We start from the raw sequence: 22,943 nt of genomic DNA, 5'->3' as shown, positions 1-22,943 counted from the left end.
ATATATACACACACACACACAATCTCAGTAAGATTCAAGTAAGTTAAAACATAATAATTACTAAAATATTTAGTAATGAAAATAGTTCATTTACTTATTAAAGTTAATGAGACAGCACAACAGCCTGAAAAAGTCAGACAGCCCAAGTCAATTTTCTACCCCTATAATTGGTAACAGAAAACACTAGCATTTGTTTTTCATTATTGTGTGGTAATAAATAAGAAGGTATAATACCCAAAGAATAAGAGAATTATGACTTACATCTATGGAGTATTTACTCATCTAGGTAATTTGATTAAATTTTGAACATAAAATGATTTATTCTATTATTTAAAACCCATTCACTAGGCTGGAAAATTCCATGACACTGGAGTCTTAAAAAGAGAAATGGAAACATGAAAATAAAAAAAAAAATCTGTGGATCCACTACCCCCCCGCAATAGTTCTTTTTAGACTTTTTATTTAAGTCTAATGTTTCTGTTTGGGGGGAGGGGCTAGGAATCACTATATTATAGTATTAAAGCCTTTTTCATTAAAAGTATTCTCTAATATTCCCACAAATTCTTTACAAACATTTTCAACATATATTCCATCAATTAGATATACTATAATTTAGCATTTCATCATATAGGACATTTGTTTATCCCAATTTTTTCACTATTTTAAATGACATTCTGAAAAACATTTTTATTTATTTATTTTATTTTTTGGTACCGGGGATCGAACTTGGGACCTTGAGCTTAAGAAGCAGGCAGCAGAACCACTGAGCTAAATCCCCGACCCTAACATTTTTATATAAAATGCATTTTCATCTTCAGAATTATTTCTTTAGAATAGATTTTCAAAAGTTGGTTAATAAGAAAACAGGATGAAAACAAACACTTTAGCCGGGTGTAGTGGCGCACGCCTGTAATCCCAGTACTCGGGAGGCTGAGGCAGGAGGATAACTGTGAGTTCGAGACCAGCCTGGGCTACAGAGTGAGTTCCAGGTCAGTCTCAACTACATAGTGAGATCCTGTCTCAAAAAACCAAAAACAAAAAAACAAAAAAACAAAAAACAAACACTTTAAGGTTCTTAACATACTGTTCCTAATGGATTTCCAAGAAGATTTCAACAGACCTCTGAGTAGGTTTACAAATGCTACCTCACTGCTACCAGAATCAGCCATGCTTTAAACATGAAGTATCAACAGTTAGAAAAAAGTGTGCCAACTGACCTCAGTTGCTGCTGAAGGGTTTGTAGTTACTATTAAGGAACAAAGAGCCCAAACTAAAGACTGGTTGGTTTAACCCTTTTTTTTCTTTTTGAGATGGCATCTCTCTGTGTTGCCCAGGCTGGCCTGGAACTCTTGGCCTCAAGTGATCCTCCTGCCTGAGCGTCCCAGGTAGCTGAGACTAGATGTGGCTCGACATGCACATATTTATTGATTGACTGGTTGATTGATTGAGACAGGGTCTTACAATGTAGTTCAAGCTGAGCTCAAATTCCCAGTGATCCTTCTGTCTCAGACTCCTGAGTGCTGGGATCATAGGCATGTGCCATCATGCCCCACGATTGACCCAGGTTTTTCAGGTTGGCAAGATCACCTAAAGAAAACAAGTACCCAAAGCCAGCCAAATCAAACACATAGAAAACAAATCCAAATAAACAAAGTTACCTGGCAGAATCACAAAGTGCCGTATATGCAAATGTAAACATCTTACAATTGTAAAACCTGGTATAAATGTAATGTTAACAAAATCATATATGACTCCACTTGATATTTACTGAGTGTGTTCCTCTATGCCAGGCATGGGGGTGCGTATAAGCCTTGGTAGAAAACTTCACTATTACAACTCATGCCCTCCCAGGCTTGGCATCCTGCCTCTCCATCTTGCATATCAGACAAGGAATACTTGTAGGAAAACTAACATGAATGAAAAGTACTGAAGCAAATCTAATTGTCTGCAAACCCAATTCCATGTTTGACTTCACTTATAAAACAAAAAAAAACTACAAATCCCAAACATAAATTAGTTAGCTTCATTTTACGACAATATTTGGTTGGCAAGGAGGACAAAAGAGAGGGAGGAAGCCAGGATAAAAGAAGATTTAGAGGTAATAAAAAATGCTTACTATGCTATTTAGTCCAGTTTCAGACAAGTCAAACATCACTGTGATAGGTTTCCCATTTTCTCTCTTAGCGTAATGTTCCAACCAAAATGCTATAAGCTTCTTTTTGTCCATTATCGTTTTCTGGTCTTTTATGTGATACTTCACCCTGATCCAGACTTTAAATAGAACACAAAATAAAAATAAGGACAAGATTTACAGCATTTTAGTATTATTATACATATATAGGCCTTCCCTTGACATGTTTCTTCATTTATAATTCATTTTGTTTCTCAGATTAAAAATATCTTTCTTTTAAATGCATTTGGGACCTTTAAAGAGTAACAGAGAGGTAAACTAGTATTCTTTCCCTTAGGAAATAAACAAACCTCATTTTTAAGTAAGGGGAAAAAGAAAATGCAGGGGAGCAAACACTATTTGGTAATAACCTAAAAGTGCTCTTCAGTGTGCTTAAAAAGGGAGCCAATGGTTCTGTCAAACACTAAAAGAAATGGTCATCCCAGAGGAAAGGCACTGACAGGTGTGATGGAGGCTGTGCAAGTGAGTAGAGCATGGCAAACCCTTCGGGTGGTGGCAGTTGAGACAAAATGTGATGCGTGGGGAAAGAAGAACTTTGAGTGAAATGCTAGGGCATTTTGATTTTCCTAATTCAAAACACCTCTTGGACAGTTAGAGGGAGAGTGGAGTGGTAGAGGCAGGGAATGCAACCTAACAGGCTACAGTATGGGAAGGGACTGAGAACCAGGGAGTGGTAACTTAGGCCCAGACCTGAAAAAGTGGCTTCTAGCGATGGAAAAGGGGCCAACTTGAATCTAGATTAGAGGAAGAGGCAATAAATGGGTTTGAGATTGGCAATTCACAAAGAGGGCAGGTGGTAAGATGTGGAAGGTCAGTTGTGGGTATTATGGAAGGTGGCTGAAACACAGCCAAGTGACACCAGTTGGTGGGCACTTGGATCTGTACATGCGGCCTGGGAACTGCGCAAGATCCCCACTGTGTGTGGGGAGAGGGCTGAATCTGCCAATGTGCTTGAGATGACCCAGCGAGACAGCATCAGCTGGAAGGTGAAAAAGGCCAAGAAAGGAATGAAGCCTGGGAAACATGGTTTTGGGGAGGTGGCACAAAATCTATGAAAAAAGATTAAAGGGGAAGAAGCAGCGATAAAAAGAACATACAAAGGGAATATCATTAAAACAAAACCCAGCTCACAAGCTACAGCAAAAGCAAGCAAGATGAGCACAGGATGTCTGTTCAGTCCAGGCCTCAGAAGTGCTCACCAAGGCCCAGCCTTGGAACGAAAGAAAGCAAGCTAGATTCAGGCCAAGTGGGAAAGAAGGACAACAAAGGAGTCACTTGAACAATGGAAATGACTGTTACTATTCCTCTTGTTATTACACTCCTTTCAGAAAAAGCTAAGGGGAGATTATGGGAGACATGAATGAAGTCCATTTAGCAACCTTTTGTGATTTCCATAAAAATACTGGGTCAAATGTTAACACTATGTATAGTTAAATTAGAAAGAAGACAATGACTCTAAATCAAATTATTTTGGCTCTGTTACAGGATGCAGCATTTACTTTTATCATCTACTTTATTATAATGCAAACAGTGTGCACAACTACTAGTATCTGACACTTGGTAAAGATGGTGCTAATGATCCTTACTGCATGAGACTCGCCATATGTTACATGTGGAGAAAGTTCTGCTTATTATTAATTCAACTGAGACAGATACATCTAAAAATCTTGAAAAGCCAGTGCATAAATTAAATATACTTACACAATTTGTTTCCTTCTCTGTCATAACCGTGGAGGTAAATACCACCAACTTCTAATAACCATCTGGGAATGGAGGATTCAGTAAGGTCTAAAAAGTGATAAACTTTCATTAGTAATTATAATTTAGGTTCCTAAAAATGTAAAGGTAATGTTATGTAGTAGTTGTGAAATAAAGAAAAGATATAACTTATTCAAACATCTGACAAGAACTCTGGCAATTAAAAAAAGGAAACAAGCTAAGGACAAGCAGGTGACAAGAAAAAAGTTCATTTCCTTTGACATGTCAGCTGTTTTTTATATGGCTACATTTCCACATTCTGCTTATGTCTCACATAATAATTTAACTTGTGAATTACTGTATCACTATTAGACAATTTCAGCACATAGTAAGGTCTCAGGATGTATCTCAGTAGCAGAGTACGTCCTGAGCATACATGAAGCTCTGGGTGAAAAAAAACAAAAACAAAAACATGCTGTTAAATAGTAACACAGTCTCAGAATTAATGAAACAAATTACTTCAGTTTTCCTAGTAAAATGGTATTTTTATGCAAAGTTTGGTATCCAATAGACTCTAATGTACATTATAACTATGGGGCAGGTGCAAAATAAGAAAAATGCAAGACCGTATAGCAGGAGGAACAGAGGTACTATTTCAATCTCTGGGGAGGTTGAGGACCAATGGGGCAAGGCAGCAAACATCAAAGCTTTTGTTTCCTTCACTCCATGAACCTGCAAAGATTCTCTTTCCATACCCCACCCCATCATATCTCTGTTCTTGGCAACCAGAAACTATCAATTCTACGTGAGAACACAAGTACTGTTTAGCTGAAAGGTTTATTCTGTACTTCAATGACTTAAAAATATCACATTTATACTTTTTTGCTTGATTAATAAGTGCTTTAGTTTTTGCTGAAATTACCTATAGGTTTTATACTTCTAATCACCTCATTTCTTAGATACTCTCTTCCTCAAGGATTCCTTGTACAAGTAGAACGACTGCAGAAAGTATCTACTCTAGATTTATTTGTTGACTGTTTATGTTAGGTCTTCAGACTCGGTCACTCCAGAGTGAGGAATCTTCTTTATAGCTAATTGAAATTGGTAGTTATGCTGGTTACTTCTTATTAAATCTTTAAGAAGGGAATTCTTCATATATTTGAATATCATTTTAAAACTCCCTCCAAGATTTAAAACTCTCATTTTAGGGAGAAATTTCCAATCTAATAGTGGATCTAAAACTTGTGAAGTTCAAGAGATGGCTGCAATAAACACCTTAGGGATAATAAGCTTGCTTTTCTGGGATCCCCATCCACTTAGCAATTCTACATGGAATACTCATAAACACAAGGAACTCGAGGGACAGGGAAATACATGGGCAACAACTCAGAAAACCAGTGTCTCCTTATTTCTAGAGGCAGTAGAGAAGATACTGTCTTTCTTTTGTTTAATGGTATTCAACTAAACACAGATTAGGGGACTACAGTTGAGGGTGATTCTGCTCCCTGTTAGTTTGATTTCCTAATGAATCATCCTTCTTTTGTAAGATTTTTTTCACAAGCTTTTCCTCTGAAAGTATTATCAGATCTTTATAAATACCTATATTCTGGTGTTTATGACTGCTAGCAGTATGATAAACACAAAATAGTAACACTCATGTAGTTGACACCTTATCAAAGTTAAATTGAACAGCTTACCGTGGACAGAAAATTCTTTTCTCCACTGAAAACTCTCATCAATCATCTTCAGTGTATCATCCACAACATTATGTCTCCAATGTAAGTAACTTTCAACCCAGTTATCATCTTGTTGTAGCCTTTCAACATCTCGTGGATCATACTTATCTGACTTATCTAGGGAAAAACAGCAATAATCATTCAAATCAGATTAATTCTGCAATGAAAAATAATAAACACTAATGCCAAAGGAGAAGAAAGACCAGGGGCAGAGCTAAGCTTTGTTTTTCCTTTTGAGACACTGTCTTGGCTGGCCTTGAACTCACCTCAAACTTGCGGCAATCCTCCTGGCTCCGTTTCTCGAGAGCTGGGATTATAGGTATGCACAGCCATAGCCAGCTCTAAAGCCAAGCTTTTTGAGGCTAGACACAGGAACATAATTCAGATGAAAATGCAATTTAACACATTCACGACAGGGCCATAATTCATGTCTCACTGCCAGATGGGTGATACATGCATGCTGTCCCACTGGGCAGCTTTTTACTAATTGTAGTTGTAAAACCAATGACAAGAGTGATTAGAACTGTTTGTACCATCAGTGGTACAAGCCATCCAATGGGACAGTCATGCATGTCACCAGTGATTCAAGCTGCTGAGAATGTTTTAAATGTTTCATAAAATTTCTAAATGAGAGAAGAACAAAGTTATGTAAAGACTACAGACTAAGGCTGAGGCAGGAGGACCACTTGATCTAATGAGTTTGAGACCAGCTTGGCCACACAGTGAGACTTTGTATCAAAACAAACAACCCTAAAAATATGATCATAATAAAATATTAGGCATAATTCTCTAAAATTACAACCAACATCTGAGATCAATTTTATGAACTTGAAATCCTTAAGATAGTTGACCGAAAATAATTTTTATAAAGAAATGACCTAGTTATTTTAAAGACAGTTGCTTTGTTTCATAAAAAACTAATCACATATGCAACATCATGGCATTTACTATTTTCAGACTGTGAGGCCAACATTTCAAATAATTTATTGAGATAATTCTTCCCCCCCCCCCAGTATCGATAATCAAACTCAGGACCTTGCACTTGCCAGGCAGGCACGGCACCACTGAGCTACATCCCTAGCCCTTGGGATAATTATTTTCAAAACCAGTTAATTCTCATCATCTGCCAACACACATATTATGCTTTTCTTAACCTCTGTATCAGATACAACTCCTTGCCTGAGCTTCTTGTAACTGAACTCTCCTTGTCTCTGTATCATTACCTGCACACATTCTGCAACACTCCTTTCAGCTGCTTCAACTTCCATGAAATTCTCTCTGTACCCTCTGTCAATAGCAACAGGACTTGAACCAAGCCTCTCTCAAGGCACTTACAGTTCTGAACTTGAATTAGAGTTACTGGCATGCATGCCATCTTTTCCAAATAGGCAGTAAAAAAGGCCCAGAGCCTATATGTCCTAAGAATCTTTGGAAGCAGATAAGAGCAACATCAATGAAAAGGCCTTCTTCAGTAAACATTTGTCAACATAATGTATTTTATCCATGTTTTTCTTGTTCAGTTATCTTTCCCAGGGGCCCAAGCAAAACCTCAGGAAAATTCTCTGGCTTCATTTCCTCTTCTTTCACATCTAGTCAGCTGCCGAGTTTTATAGATTCTACCTCTCTCGATTTGCACTGCCTTTATTTCAGGGCCCCAGAAATAATGCCCCATTTCCCCGAAAATAAGACCTAACTGGAAAATAATCAGCCTTGAAAACTAGAGATCAAACTACCGGCCCCAATCAGCATATTCTTGCCTTACCTGCCTTACAGAGCAGCCACCAAACAAGATAACAGTGATGGCAGGTAAAGCAAGGATATGCTGATTAGGGCTGGCATTTTTGATTTCTGGTTTTCAAGGCTGATTATTTTCTGCTTAGGTCTTATTTTCAGGGAAACAAGGGCTAAAAGGGCAGGGAAATATTCTGCAAAATACTGTACCTCAGTCTGCAAAACAATGGTTTACTTATCAGTCATTTTTTCAAACAAATACAGTGGTTATTAAAAAAAGTAATATAGCTGGCAACTCAAAGGTATCATGCAGAGTGTTTTATATGCACTTCCCCAATTTTCTCACACAAGATTAAAACGACATGTATCAAGGGCAAAGTAAAATTTACTGTATTATCATATGAGAATAGTTTTGACCTCCAGGCTTCTGAAAACCTTAGGCAGCCTCTATGTCCCAGACCACTGAAAACTACTTATAATAATATTTGGCAAGTGATAAAATCTCAGTAATCAGCCATAATAAGAAAAACAAAACAGTACTGTTACCATTAGTAATACTATCAGAAGGGATAGCATAAACAAGATAGCACCCTTTACTAACAAATTTAAAGCCCAGTGGTCTTTGATAGCTTTCAAGGAAGTAGGTCTGTGAAATTAGAAGCTTCCACTAATATTAAAGTGATTATTTATTGCTGTTAATAGACATGTTTTCACACATGAAATGCTGATTTTTAACCATTTAGTTCTGGACAAAAATAGAAATGAAAACTGGGAGGTGGGGGGAGAAGGTGACTGAAGAGGGTACCATATGGGGCTTGGGAGAAAGGCAGGAGAAAAATGAAGGTAGAAGGTGGCAGAAGACAAGGTAATGGAAAAGAGGGGTAAAGGCAAGACAGGGAGGGAGAATAAGACAGAGAAAGAGAAAGGCAAGGGAGGCAAAGGCAGACAGAAGATACATAAAGAAAACAGCATTCAAGTTAAGAAACCTGACCCAGGGGCCAGAAACAAGGCCAAGAGGGAATAACTAACTGTGCTTATGACAACATCTGTTGTGTTCAAACACAGCACTCAGACAACTGAGCCCTTACGTGACTGGGCATTTTCAGTAAATCTATCAATCCTTTGGTGAGTCCAGATGGATTGGAATGGGTCTCCTCCAGTGGGGCCTATAAGAGGGTGGTTAGGTCATGAGGGCTTCTCTCTTAATGGGAGGAAGGCTCTCATAAAAGAGGTTTTGTACTCTAGAAGCTGAGGGGAATGGGAGCATCTGGACCACTTCTCAAAAAACAAACAACAAGTAAACAAACAAAAAAGCTTCACACAGTGTTAGCTAGATTGCCGCACTGCTTTCTACCATGTGAGGGGCTCAGGGAGAGGGTGATCAGAAGACAATGCTGGCCTCCTGATCTGGGACTTCCCAGCCTCCAAAATGCAGAGAAAACAAACCCCGCTCTTTAGAAATTAGCCAGTCTTGGTTTATCCTGGCACAAAACAGACTATGACAAGTTGTTACAGGAAGTAACTAAAGATGTATGCTTAAAAGATATCTGAAGATATAAAGGCACATGACTCCATACACATACCTAGGATATCATTTTGAAAGACTGTTAAAGTGCAGATGAAAGGTTGTTTTCTACACAGATATATTCTCATAATACTTTGTCTTTATTACTTTCACCTTGCTATGGACTAGTAAAAACATAAACAATATAACTATGAGTATACCACACCTCTGGTTCATGGACCCCTTTCATTTTAAATATTTGTTCTTATGCAAATTTTTCTGTTGATTGGCCTTATATTTATGCAGGCATAATCATCACCAAATAAACTCTAGAATCCATAATTTGGCAGAGAAAGAAGTACACATACATGGCTATGGCAACTGACCCCTAGGAACAGACAGAACTAAATGTTCCGGGTTAAAGATTATTTCTTTTTTCTCAGCTTTTCATCTCTCTTCTACACAACACACTTAAAAAAAAAAAGCTGTGTTACAAGATAAACATGTCTACCCCACATTCAGGATATGGGGTAGAGTGAGGGAATTAGAAGAGCCATGCTGCCATGTAGAGGCAGACTGAGAAAGAGTCTCTGGGCGTTTCTTCTCTGTAAAATGAAGATTAGAACTGCCTACCCATAGTCTTTGGAAGATCAAGAATATTGAAAACTTTAAATACTATTTAAATGGATTTCTATTAATATAAAGTAGAATGTCAACTATGAAAGAAAGATTAAATTCAAATTTACTTATAGTTAACTAGTTAAGAAAATCTTGGAAGTTGATTTTAGTTATTATAAATGTGCCTAAATTTCAGATGAATAGTGAAAAAATAAAAACAAATTCTGATATTCAAAATTAGAGAACAATTTTTTCCCAAATACTGGTGACAGAACCGAGGGCCTTACCCAAAGCTACATCCCCAGCTCTTTGTTTAAGTTCTGATCCACCTGTCTCAGTGTCCTGAGTACCTGGGATTACAGGTGTGTGCCATTGTGCCTGGCTAAATAACAGTTACTGACTGGGCATCATAATGTTCAAAAACAGTAATCATACAACTCTAGGTCATTATAGGACTCTAAAATATCTGATTACTTATTCTCCCACGACTCTGAGCATGGATCCACTGAGTGCTAACAGGGCCTGGGAAGAGCACTTATATTAGGTGGATTATTTCTATTGGCTGGACTGTGTAATTATCAACAATGGAAGTGATCCAGCCAAAATTATAATAATATATTTTCTTAGGGGCATCCTCGGACAGTTGGCTACAACCTATCTTAAATTTTTACTTTGCTGTGAAACCATCCGTAAGACCAAGTGAGGGATCATGATGGAATTAAGCTGCTGGCCTACAGTGCTGATTCTCAAACCTCAGTATGTCTCAGAACCACTAGGAAGAGCCTGATAAAACAGAGATTACTAGATTTCATCCCTAGAGTGTCTAATCCAAGGTGGGATGCATGAAGTGGCATATATAACAAGTTCCTACATGATGCTGATGCTGGTGGTACAGAGACCACAATTTAAGAATCATTGGTCTACTGAAAGGCTGGCAATATATTTTTTTTGGTATAGGACAAGATGGTAAATATCTGAAAATATTAGGCCCTGAGGGCCACAGAGCTCCTCTGTTGCTGGGACTTCCTTGGGAGTTTGTATGCTTAACCTCTTAAAAATACAAAAAAAAAATTCTAAGTTGGAGGACTGTACAAAAGCAGGATTTTGCTGGTCTAATGTAGAGAAGAGGGGTGCTTTCTGTTTCAGTTGCTATTTTTCAAGAGCTAGATTCTGTATCAGTCCTAAGCAAGAAAGGCTCAACAGGCTTTCCCCACTCATTGGCCAGTTATCTGGGCTAAGGAGGTGTAAAAGACTTGGCCTATTGTTGCATATTGTGGATTCTACTTCAGTCTCTGGTGTGAACACACTATCTACCATCTTCTGTTTGGCTCTTCTGGGTTAAACGGGAGAACAGGAGGCCAGTTGCAACAGAAGCAGTACAGTAACAATGCTCTTGAGAACAGTTATTTTAAGGGAATAGCTCTTCAGATCACACCCATAATGCCAAGGCCACTGCCAGATGTGAGGGACAGCATGTGGGGATATGACTGATGGCTGCTGTCTCTTCTCTAAGCTCTAGGTCCTGTTCTTTGAAAAGTTACCTGCCCATCCAACCTAACCCCCACCCACAACATATAGCAGATGTAAATTACATCTTTGTTACTGAATGATTAGCCCCATGTAAGTTTGTCCCTAGTAGCACTTGAGTTCCTTAAAGGTCCATATTTTCAATAAGGGATTGTTTTTTTCTCTCACTTTTTGAAAAGTTAAAAAGTTACAGGACAGAAAATATTCTATCAAATACCCATGCAGTGGAGACCCAAAACTAGAGATTTTTTGAATAATAAAAGGATAAGAATGTTACAAATGAACTGAAATTCCCCTTAATCTTTCCATGAAAGCCTTATTTTTTTTTGTTGTATTGTTAAACTGTTGCTCTCATAAGCCTATGACATCACTGCCAAAGCTTGAAAGGTATCCTGTATTTTCCTTGTTATTTTTCTGTTTTTGTTTTTTTGGGACAGGGTCTTGCTATGCAGTTCAGGCTGGCTTCCTGACTGTTGTTGGGATTACACCAGTATTCCACAATATCTAGCTTCCTTGAAATACTGATAAATAAATTACCCTATATAATTGAGACTTAGAGAAATTTGTTAAAGTATCATGTATACCATAAATATATATAGTTATTTTACAATTTGAAAATTAATTAACTAATAAATAAATACATTGCAGAAGGGAAACAGATGCAAGGAGCAATGGAAAGCAAAGAAATAGGTAAGCAAAGTAGTGAAGAAAAAAATCAAAATTAATAATAGGAATAAGGGAAATTTAAAGTAAAACATTACAAGAACTTGTTTAATATGAAGGTAGAGTATTAACTTTAGATTTTGTTGTTTTAAATGTGAATATTTAAGCATAACTAGTGAAAGAATGAAAGAGGGAATGAATAAAAAATTATCTATATCAAGAAGCGGGAAATAAAAAAGCATCATATCCAGGCACAGTGGCATATGCTTATGAGCCCAGTACCCAAGGAACTCTGGAAGACTTCAACAAATTTAAGCCCAGCCTGGACTGTGTAGCAAGACCCTGTATCAAAAAAAAATCATAACTAGGAAACACATAGGAAGACAGCAGATATAATTCAAATTTTATCAATAGCTACTACAAATATAAGTAAATTATATGTATTAACTATCAGATTATATTTTGAAAATATTAATGTATGTGCCCTACAAGAGATTAATTTAAAATAAATTAATGTAGACAGGTTGAAAATAAAGGGAGAGAGAGAAGATGGGGCTACAGTCCAATAGTACAGCATTTCCTTAGTATGCATGAGGCCCTGGGTTTGACCCCAAGCACCACTAAAAGGGAGAAACAAGTGCTGGAAAAATGTATACAAAAAAAAAAAAACACTAACCAGAAATAATCTTGTGTTAGTAGTACTTTCATTAGACCAAGTATTTTTTAGAATGAAAATCTTTACTACATTTCAAAAGGACTACTATTATTCATAGAAGGAACAGTGAAAAGGTGTAACAATTAGGAACTCACAATATAAAAACCTATCTAACAATATATATAAAGCAAAAGCTCCCAGAATTATAAAGGAAACTCAAGAAATCCAGAAACAAGTTTGAATGATTCTAATAAACCTCTTTCAGAAATAGAATAAGCAAGCAAAAAATTCTTCAAGGTTTTAGAAGATACTGAAACAAACGATACTGTATAGACACATAAACCTGTGTATATGCATAATTTTCCTACTCCACAAATATAAACTACATATTTTTTTAATATATATCTGTGCTTTTTGAGCTTTGCAAATTTTTACTGCATAATAATTCATAAAAGAAGTCTCAGGAAATGTCAGAGAAACTAGATCATACAGACCAGGTTTCGCACCATCAAGAAACTATATTTATAAGACACAATAAACAAGTGCTTAAACCCTAATTTTAGGAAACAAAGCACACTCCTCTAAATAATCTGTAGATTAATAATTTTCTAACACTGTATAATTTTTACATCTGCTAAGTAGTCTGTGGTTTCATGAAGCCACCACGATGGAAATTACAATATAGTGAAGGCTTAGTATATCTTCTAAAAACATGCTACAAGAGTCATGAAACTTTAGAATAAGTCCAATAAAGTCAAGAAAAAGATGATGGTACTTTCTTTATCTGAATTATTTTATTTAACACTATGTTCTCAAGTTCCTTCTATTTTCTACAAATGATAGGATTTCATTTTTTATGGAGGAATAATATTCCACTGTTTATTTTTTCACATTTTCATTATCCATCTGTCTTGAATGGGCTTCTAGGTTGTTCCCAGAGCTTGGTTATTGTGAACTTAGCTGCTATAAACATGAATATGTATGTATCAACAAAGTATAACGTGTTTAACTCTTTCAGGAATATATCTAGGAGCCAAAGCTGGGTCAAATGGTATTTCTACTTTTAGTTTTTTGAGGAATTCTCATACTGATTGCCAAAGTGGTCATACTGGTTTACATTCCCACCAGCAATGTAGAAGAGTTTCTTTATCCCCACATCCTCACTACCATTTGTTGTTTTTTGTGTTCCCGATGATAGCCAGTTTTGACTGGGGTTAAGATGAAATCTCATAGTTGTTTTGATTTGCATCATCCTAACGGCTAAGGACAATGGTGTTTTTTTCATGTACTTACTAGCTATCTGTGCTTTTTTTGAGATGCGTTTATTCAGTTCATTTGTTCATTTTTTTTTTTATTGAGCCATATGTATTGGGGTTTTTTTTTGTTCTTTTCTTTTAAAGGCTTTCTTCTTGGGGATAAGCATAACTCAGATATGAAGATTAATTTATGACAACCCACCATATTTCAACCCAAAACAGAACTAGGTACTGTAGATATAATGATAAATAAATCCTGAGCTGTTTCTTTGGATGGTTCTAAATGTAGACAATTATGACAAGTACTCAACAGTAGTTATATTTAAATGTCCACTCTCCAGAGAGAGAGTGGGGTAGATAAGGGCAATCTGTTAAATGCACCTTTTACCTTTTTCTTCCATTTACTACTGATACTCCTATATATGAAATTTTCTTTTCTTGCTTAGGGTATTAAGTTTCATAGTTCTGTAATCATTTTGCCTCTTTCAGCCCCATAAAATGAAGGTATTCTGCAAAATGAATTGCTTACTTCAAGAAAAAATCTGAAATGAAACAAAATAAAACAAAGAGAAACAACTAAGGAAAAAAACACATAATTTCAAAACTCAAGAGAGTTTTTTATACTAGATCCCACCAGTGTAATTATGTTAGATGAAACGATGATTCCAGATATAAGAGCTGAAGCTCAAGAAGGAATGGTAAATCAAAATATTAATAAATACATGGCAAGTAGACAAACACTGACAAATAAAGCAGCAACAATAAGCTGCAGTAGGTGGTAAATGTGGGGAATCAAATTAGAGATAATAGGGAACAGAAAACAAGAAATACGTCTAAACTCACACATTCTTGACTGATGTTAGTATTTCACAAGAAAAATATAGAAGAAGAAGAAACAGTCCAATTTAAGAATACAGATGTAAAAATTCTTGGACAAACTTAGTAAACTACATCTAGAAATTTATTTTTAAAATGTAAGCAATATAATTATGTTAACAGAATAAAGGAGAAAATCCAAATGAAGTTTTATCAGATACAATATATGTGTGTAATGGGTAAAGAATTCAGTAAAATTCAATAATCAGTCTTGAGGAGAACAAAACAAACAAACAAAACCCTAAACTACCAAACCAAGAACACAAGGAGCTGGGTGTGGTGGGACATGGCTGCAACACCCGCACTCTAGGAGGCCAAGGCAGGTAAATGAAAAGTTTAAGTCCAGCCAGGACAACTTAGCAAGACCCTGTATAAAAATAAAAAGGATGGGCATATAGCTCAGTGTAAAGGCCTTGGCCTCAATCCCCAATTAACATCAACAACAACAACAAAATAACAGATGCAACCTCCTCATTTCAATAAAGAATATTTACAAAGATCATACTTAAAGATGACATGTTCTAAGTTATTTTTATACAATCAGAAATCAGACAAGTAGGCTTTTATCACACTTTGTGTTCAAGAATATTCTAAAGGTTCCAATTATTGTAGTAAAGGAAAAACATTGGAAGATGTAACAAATGGGGAAGCTAGACAGAAAACTGTCAGTAATTGAAGGTGACATTATTATCTACTAGAGATAAATTATTAAAATTAATAAGAGTAAGGTTTCAGAATTCAGTGTAAATGTCAGAAAGTTGAATGCATTTTCCATGAACCAGCAACCATCATTTAGAAAATAAATTTTAAGATACACCACTTAAGTAGCAATAGCAACAATAGTACCTATGAAACCAAAGATGAAGGAAAATTTAAATCTTTCAATAAGGAAGACTTTAAGAAGTATATATTTTGTATGGGTATTCAATCATCATGTCAACTCTTCTGAAAAGTTATCTTCCAATTTAAACACAATACCACTCAAAAGCGTAACAAAAGCTGTTTTAAACTTTTGCAGAAACATGGTGATTCAATTCTAAAATCTACACAGAAGAACAAAATATATATGAAAAAACGCTCAACCTCATTGGCATTCAAAGAGATGCGGATTAAAACTATGAGATAACCAAACATCTCCATCAGAAGGGCACAAAGCAATAAAAGAAATATGAAAGTATAGAATGAGGGAAAACAAGGTCATTCAAATACTACTGATTCAAATGAAAATTGGCATCATTTTGGGAAAGAGTTTGGCATTACCTAACGAAATTAGGTAATGTGCTGATAATATGACCTCCCATTTCACCTTCGGTACAAATCCTTGAGCAGCAGTTGTCAAACTTCTTAGTTTAGGAACTCTTTTATATTCTCAAAATAACTTGACAACTCCCCAAGAGCTTTTTGTTTATATCAATTATATTTACCACCAGTGACTGTATTAGTAAAATTAAGAAAGCTATGAACACGAGAACACATGAACACTCTATCAGCCATCAGTGAAATGACATCATCATACACCATGCAGTCTGTGGAAAGTGCCAATATTATGCTCAGACAAAAAGAGTGAAAAAGGGAAAATGATGTTTTAGTATTACTGTTATTCTGTGGTGCTCAGCAAGCACTGTACCACTGAGCCACATCCTCAGCCTATGTTTCAGTATTATCACAAAAGAAGTTTTGACCTCTCAAACTTCTTGAAATGGTTTCAAGAAACCCCAATTCCTGGATAAACTTTGCAAACCACTGCCCTAGAGAAACTGTTGCAAGTGTGCATTAGATACACACAGGAAATGTTCACAGGAGCACTATATATGATACAAAACCTAGAAATAACCCTAAATCCATCAATTAGCATATCCATTCTATGAATTACTACACGGTCATATAGTATTGAATTACTGTAATGAAAGTATATATTCAGCTTTTTCTGAAGTTCAGAATGAAGCAAACCGTAATAAAGTGTTGGTGAAGTATACTTTATAAATGGTAAAACTAATGAAAAGAAAGAGAATGAACATCACCCAGTGCAGGAAATGGAACGGTTTGCTGAATGGCAAGGATCTGGGTCCACAGGAGGCTTCTAAGGTACTGGGAAGTTTTATCCTTTGTCTGAGGAGTAAGTACATGGTTGTTTAATTTATTCATGTTTTATATATTCTGCATATTAAAAATTAAAATGAAAATCAAAAGGAAAAATGGGAGAGTAGAAAAATAAAGAGAAAATTACTTAACTGCAATAAAAGGAACCATAAAACAATGGATAATATTGAATATATTAAAAAGTTGCAAAAAAAAGCGAAAGTGACATAAAAAAGTCCATGCTAATATTAAAAACCATACTAATGAAAAAAATGCTTAAAATACAGAAAAATGTAAATGTAAGAAAAGAGGTTCACCCTTACTAGCAATTAAATACAAACTAAAAGAGCCATTAGTTAAGAAATGATAGTGGGACATGATGGTACATGCTTTTAATCTTAGCAATCTGGGAAGCTGAGGCAAGAGGATCACAAGTTGGAGGCCAGTCTGGGCAACTTGCTGAGATCCTGCCTCAAAATAAAAAGAAAACAGGCTGGGTATGCAGCTCAATGGCAGAGTGCTTGTTTAATACATGTGATGCCCTGGATCCCATCCATAAAACCCACCCCAAATATACACACACAACGTTGCCTACTTTATAAATATGGGAAAATAAGATGACATCAATAAAAATGTAATACATAAAAGTATAAATGCAGTAGTCTTTTAACTATGCTTTTGTTTGTTTGTTTTTTGGTACGGGGATCAAACTCAGGACCTTGTGCTTGTGTGGCAGCACCACTGACCTAAATCCTGGCCCTTAACTCTGCTTTCTTAAACATGTAGAAAAGAGGCTGGAAAAAAATGTACTTGCTGTTAGTAGAGCTATCTCTGGATGGAAGCTGATGGAGGCTTCTTCAGACTTTTATTTAGTATCAAATTCACTTAAATAGATTTATATACCTTAAAGAACAAAATCCACAAGTATCTCAATAGTTGTCCACACTCACAGAAGTACAAAAACGTCACCTGGGTGTGCATGGCTCTCTGCTGGAGTCCTGGTGTTTTTAGCCACGTGTGCTTCTCTCTTTTAATCTAGCCAAAGTGGACTCCTCTTGCTTCCACATGTGCAAAACATACCTTTTCACCTCTGTGCTTTGACGCAAACCATTTGACTCACCTGGATCACCTTCTCTACCTAGCCATGTTTCCACGTTTGGAAGAAACACCACTTGGCAGCTTTCTGTCATTACAACAAGTACAGTAGCTGATATAATCAGAGAAAAGGGTTACCCTGGCTCTCAGTTTTGGAGCTGAGTCCAATCCATAATTGGTTCACCTGATTAGTTCTTGGCCTGAAGCGAGGCAGCACATTATGGTGAGACCTTGTGGTACAGCAGAACTGTTCATTTCATAGCCAGGGAGTGATAGAGAGGAAAGGTGAAGGACTAGGGTCCTAAAGTCCCTCTCAAGGGCATGTCCCCCAGGGACCAAAGACCTCCTACTGGGCCCTACCTCCTAAAGAGTCCATTACCTCCCAACAGCAGGACCCCACGGGTGAAGCTTTCACTACACAAACCTTTGGGGGACACTAAAGATCCAAACGATTGTGAGGTATGGTAGCTCATGTCTGGAATCCCAGCACTGTGGGAAGCTGCAGCAGGAAGATCACAAGTTGAGCTCAGCCTGGGCAGCCTGGCTCAAAATGAAAAATGAAAAGGCCTGAGGATGTAGCCCATTGCAAAGGTACTGAGTTCAATCCCCTAGTACTACAAAAAAGGCAAAAAAAAAAAGGATCCAAACTATAGTACCACATTTTCTTTGAAGTTCCTTCTGTGTGCTAAAGCAACTACCAACCAGTAGTCACCTTTGTCTTTGACTCTTAAGAAAACATTTTAGCACTCTTACTACTCAATACAAGTTGCTTCAAGCTTGGGAGTTATCTTTTTTTCAATATCTCTATTGGGGAGCCGGGCGTGGTAGCACACACCTGTAATCCCAGCACTCAGGAGGCTGAGGCAGGAGGATCGCTGTGAGTTGGAGACCAGCCTGGGCTACATGGTGAGTTTCAGGTCTGTCTCAACTACATAGAGAGACCCTGTCTCAAAAAAAACAAAAAAACAACAAAAAAAAAACCTCTATTGGATTTTAGTAGTTTGGGAAGGGGCTCAGTCCTTTAGCCCCTTCTCTAATAATGAAGCGTGGTAGCACACCTGTAATCCCAGCACTCAGGAGGCTGAGGCAGGAGGATCGCTGTGAGTTGGAGACCAGCCTGGGCTACATGGTGAGTTTCAGGTCTGTCTCAACTACATAGAGAGACCCTGTCTCAAAAAAAACAAAAAAACAACAAAAAAAAAACCTCTATTGGATTTTAGTAGTTTGGGAAGGGGCTCAGTCCTTTAGCCCCTTCTCTAATAATGATACTGCTTCCCGGAATATAATGAACACTTGAGGAATTGAATAAATTATTATCAGAAGAGATTAGTCTTCTTGTCTTTGGTACAAGCAGGGAAAAGAACAGGAAATGCTTCTCATTTTAGACTCAGCATGGAATTTCTCACAGTAACAATGTGGAAAAAAGTAGTAATTATGGACCTCTATTTTAGTTTGTTTTGTCAGCTAAAAATCTATCCATAATCGGTAACTTTTGTGAGCACAAAATTATGCTTGGAATTCCCAAGAATCTACCTTTAAAAGAATTTTGGAATCTAGTTAGTACTTGCAGTGATATACCTGCAGATGATAAGTTGTTTTTGTTTGTTGTACAGCACTGGGGATCATGCAAGGCAAGCTCTTTATCACTGAGCTACACTCCCAGTGTGATAAATATTTTTGTTTAGAAAAAACTTATTTTTTTAAATCTGTTTTAAGCCTCTGATGAAGCAAAATACTGTTAATGACTACAGAAACAGTGAAAGAGGAAGAAAAAAGTAGATGTTCTAAAAAGGACAACACATGAAAATTAAAAAACTTTTTTTCTGTTTTCCAACTCTGACTTTTTCAGATGTTATATTTTAGGAAACAACTAAATCTTTAAAATGAGGCTATCTTTAATGATTTTTATTTTCCTTTCCCATGAAAGTTTCTAATATTTGCATTTGCTAGCAGATAACCCAAATACATGGGTTCGCATGTACCTGAGTGTATATATTTTAAGGACAAGACCCTCTCTATACTCAATGCTATTTAATGCTTTACTTTGAAACAATGCTTGTCTTTATAAAACATATTGTGAGGGCTATGCTTTGCCACATTTTGATGGGAAAAGGGAGCCAATAGGACAGTTCTTAATTAAAAATTGGTCTAATCTTCCAACACACATATTTAATCATTGCTATAGTCATTCAATGAGTATGCACTGGGAATTGTACTAGGTATTCAGAGATAAGATTCACAAGGTCTTTGGCCTCAATTTCTACAGGTTTCTCCAGAACCCAAAAACTATTAGAGGAAACAACAAACAAATGAAGAAGACAACTGCAGATTATGATAACAACTGCCAAGGAGAGAAAGCAAATTGGATAGGGAAGCTATTTAATAATCAGCGAAGACCTCTCAGATACACTTAAACCTTGAAATGAAAAAAATAAAAAGAACTCAGCCATGCACACTAATGGGAGAAGACAGAGGGAAAAAATGGAAAGTTCCTGAGGTGGAAACAGACTCATTGTTTGAAGAACACAAATGTAGTAGTGTAGTCATACCTTTCAAACTGTGAATCATGTTTTAGATTGTGAAGCCAATTTTGTGGGTCTCTACATCTTTAAAAAGACAAATAGAAGAAATACGAGTCACATGTTTTCAAAATAAGAATTCGTTTTGCGGGGGTGGGGGGTACTGGGGATTGCACCCAGAACCTTCACACTGAGCTACAATCCCCAAGCCCTTTTTTTTTTTTTTTTTTTTTGGTACTGGGGATCGAACTTGGGTCCTTGCCTTGCAAAGCAGGCCACCGAACCGCTGAGCTAAATCCCCGGCCCCGCCAAGCCTTTTTTATTTTGAGAAGGGTCTCACTAAATCACTAAGTTGCCCAGGCTGTGATGGAACTTGTAATGCTCCTACCTCAGCCTCCCATAGTGTTGGGATTGTAGGTGGGCACCACCATGCTGACTATAAGCATATCTTTAACTCTTGCTTTAAGTATTTAAGTGTATGCATGTGTGTACTGACAGGGTTGTTACTGTATGTTTCTAAATGCTGGAAAGGGTTAAATCTGTACTATACAAGAAGAATGCTAACAGGTGAGGCTGGAGGGGTAAGCAGGATCCAAATCATGTTGGATTATAGGCCACGGTGAAAAACAGGTTTTATTTCAAATGGAGTGGGTAGACGACTGAAGGGTTGCAGGCTGGAGAATGACACAACCTAATTTGAGAACACTCTAGATCACTCTAGTGAAATTCAGAAGGCCTGAGTACCAGTCCTGGCTAAGCAACTAACACCAGGGATTTTGAGCAAATCACTTACTTTCTCCATACCACACTTTTTTCATTTTAAAGATGAGAAGACTGAACCAAGATTAACTTTTAAGATCTTATCTATTGCTATATTTCTGCTTCCTCCTTCGGGCTTAAAGTAAATGACAGTTGTCATGTCACTGGTTCATTAGGTTTGGTTTGAGTTACTTGTAAAATACCAAAAACCATGCAGCTATTAGCTACATTTCTATAGAAAGTGGTTTTGGATTTCCCTTTTTACTGGTACCAGATATGTTATTAGAAAGGAGATCTCTGGGCTATAAGTGAATCAAGTGCTTTTGCAACTCGCTGGTACAAAGTCTGGAGCATGAAAAAAACTGGCAAGGAGGCATGAAAGAATTTACTGACCAGGTTATTTGGAACAGATTTCCTTATTTGTTCTAGGTCATCAAGTGATGTGTAATCTAGGACAGCTTAAAACTGCAGGAAACTTTAGCTGAGTACTTACGTCAAGATATGGAAGCTCAACTCATTTCACAGTAACCAAAATGATTACTGACACAAAGAATTCATTAAAAATCTACTGTATGTTAAGCCTGCACTAGGTAGCTTGACGCACACTTTCTTCGATTCATCTTCCTAACTTCATCTGCATTTCAGAGGTATGGTCTATTTCAGAATAGACAAGTAAGCTATCTAGTGGCAAAGTAAGGATTAGAATCAGTCAAGGTAGTTAACATACAGACCTATATTCAATTCTGTATTAACTTATTACCCTCCCATGTTTTTACAAATTACTGTGCAAGTATTAAATCATCAGGTAAGTACATGACCACCGAAGTACCTGAGCCATCTGGTATGTTCAACCAGTAAGTCAATTCTAGATTCACAGCTACTTTGCTAGGTATAGTGTGAGATGAGAATGATAGAATTTGTTCTAGCATGGGAGGACCTGCACTGCGGATAGTATGCTGGGCTGTGAGAAGTAGGATCTGACAAAATATCAAAGTGAGTGGCAAACTCAATTAAGTACATGTCAATAGTACTATGGCAGTTTCCAGGTTCATTTTCTAGAGTGTTGTTGGGTGAAAAGTCGCACAGGAACCTTGGACTGTGGGCCTAACAAATGTCTTGCCAAGTTCCATAAACTCGAGATGCCAGAAAGCCACCGATTTCCAACTTATGTTAACCCTTCAAAGGAAACTTTGGATGCACCACCTGCCCACTTTGGAAAGGCAGACACAGCTTGTTGTGGAGAGTAAAACCTTTGAAACGCCCTGAGCATCATTACTGGAAGGTTGAAAGGGTCCCTGAAACATTGCATAGAGACACTGACAAACACCCTCGTAAAGTTGAGGACGCGCATTGAACATCTTCCTCAACCTCGAAAACGCGGTGCTCACCTGACACAAACTCAGCTTCGAACCTCCGGCGGGTCTCACAGATGAGCCTGGCTTTATTCTGAGGGTGATTCTGGATGGGAAATATGACAGGACCTTAGATACTTCTTGAACCATCCCGGTTACCCTCAGCCCAGCCCACTTGTGCCCGGGAACCCTGTCCCCGGTCCTGGGAGGCGTCCTCCGAGACCAAGACCAAGGGGCCAGCAGTAGTGCATTCAGCTCCTCACCTCGGCCATAACCACGATCTTGGACGTAATTACAGTAGGTCCAGCCCTCGTCCCTTCAGCTGCAGCCGGCCGAGTCTCATCACCCGCCAGTCCCGCCCTGAGGTAGACCTAGAAGGGCGGGAGGGAGAGGCGGTGTCGCGTGACAAGGGAAAGCAGACGGAAGTGCTGCCGCATCGTTCAATCCGATGCGGCCGCCTGGGCGTGAAGGCGGGACGAAACCCTTATTCTGGATCCCATTGGTTTCTCGTTTGGGCCCCTCCTCCTGTCGTCAACGCACTGTAGTCCCGCCCCCGAGAGCCGCGGGCGCCGGCGCTTCCCTTTCGAGTTCCGCTCTAGAATTCAGGGTTTGCCATTAGCTTTTGTAATAATCCCTGGAGGTCCCGCCTCCCCCTCCTCCCCAGGCAACCGTCTCCAAGCAGCC

The 22,943-nt window shown here is 37.6% G+C and overlaps 1 protein-coding gene across 1 annotated transcript in view; it reads right to left on the bottom strand.

Annotated features, from left to right (window-relative positions):
• The window catches only part of Mospd2 (motile sperm domain containing 2), a 44,241-nt gene extending 21,394 nt beyond the window's left edge, over positions 1-22,847 (bottom strand). The window contains exons 1-5 of the mRNA XM_010615662.3: positions 22,523-22,847; positions 22,296-22,365; positions 5,587-5,742; positions 3,893-3,979; positions 2,117-2,271 (exon numbers count right to left, since the gene is read on the bottom strand). Coding sequence (XP_010613964.1) covers positions 2,117-2,271; positions 3,893-3,979; positions 5,587-5,742; positions 22,296-22,365; positions 22,523-22,531 — 477 coding nt within the window. The 5' untranslated portion in view covers positions 22,532-22,847. The remainder of the gene's footprint in view (positions 1-2,116; positions 2,272-3,892; positions 3,980-5,586; positions 5,743-22,295; positions 22,366-22,522) is intronic.
• Between the last annotated feature and the right edge of the window lie 96 nt (positions 22,848-22,943).

The sequence above is a fragment of the Fukomys damarensis genome, unplaced genomic scaffold (assembly GCF_012274545.1).
Source record: "Fukomys damarensis isolate Sample0158 unplaced genomic scaffold, DMR_v1.0_HiC HiC_scaffold_39, whole genome shotgun sequence".
Taxonomy (NCBI): Eukaryota; Metazoa; Chordata; class Mammalia; order Rodentia; family Bathyergidae; genus Fukomys; species Fukomys damarensis.
Note: the sequence above shows the minus strand (reverse complement) of the source record. Positions and strands in the feature narration are given on the sequence as shown.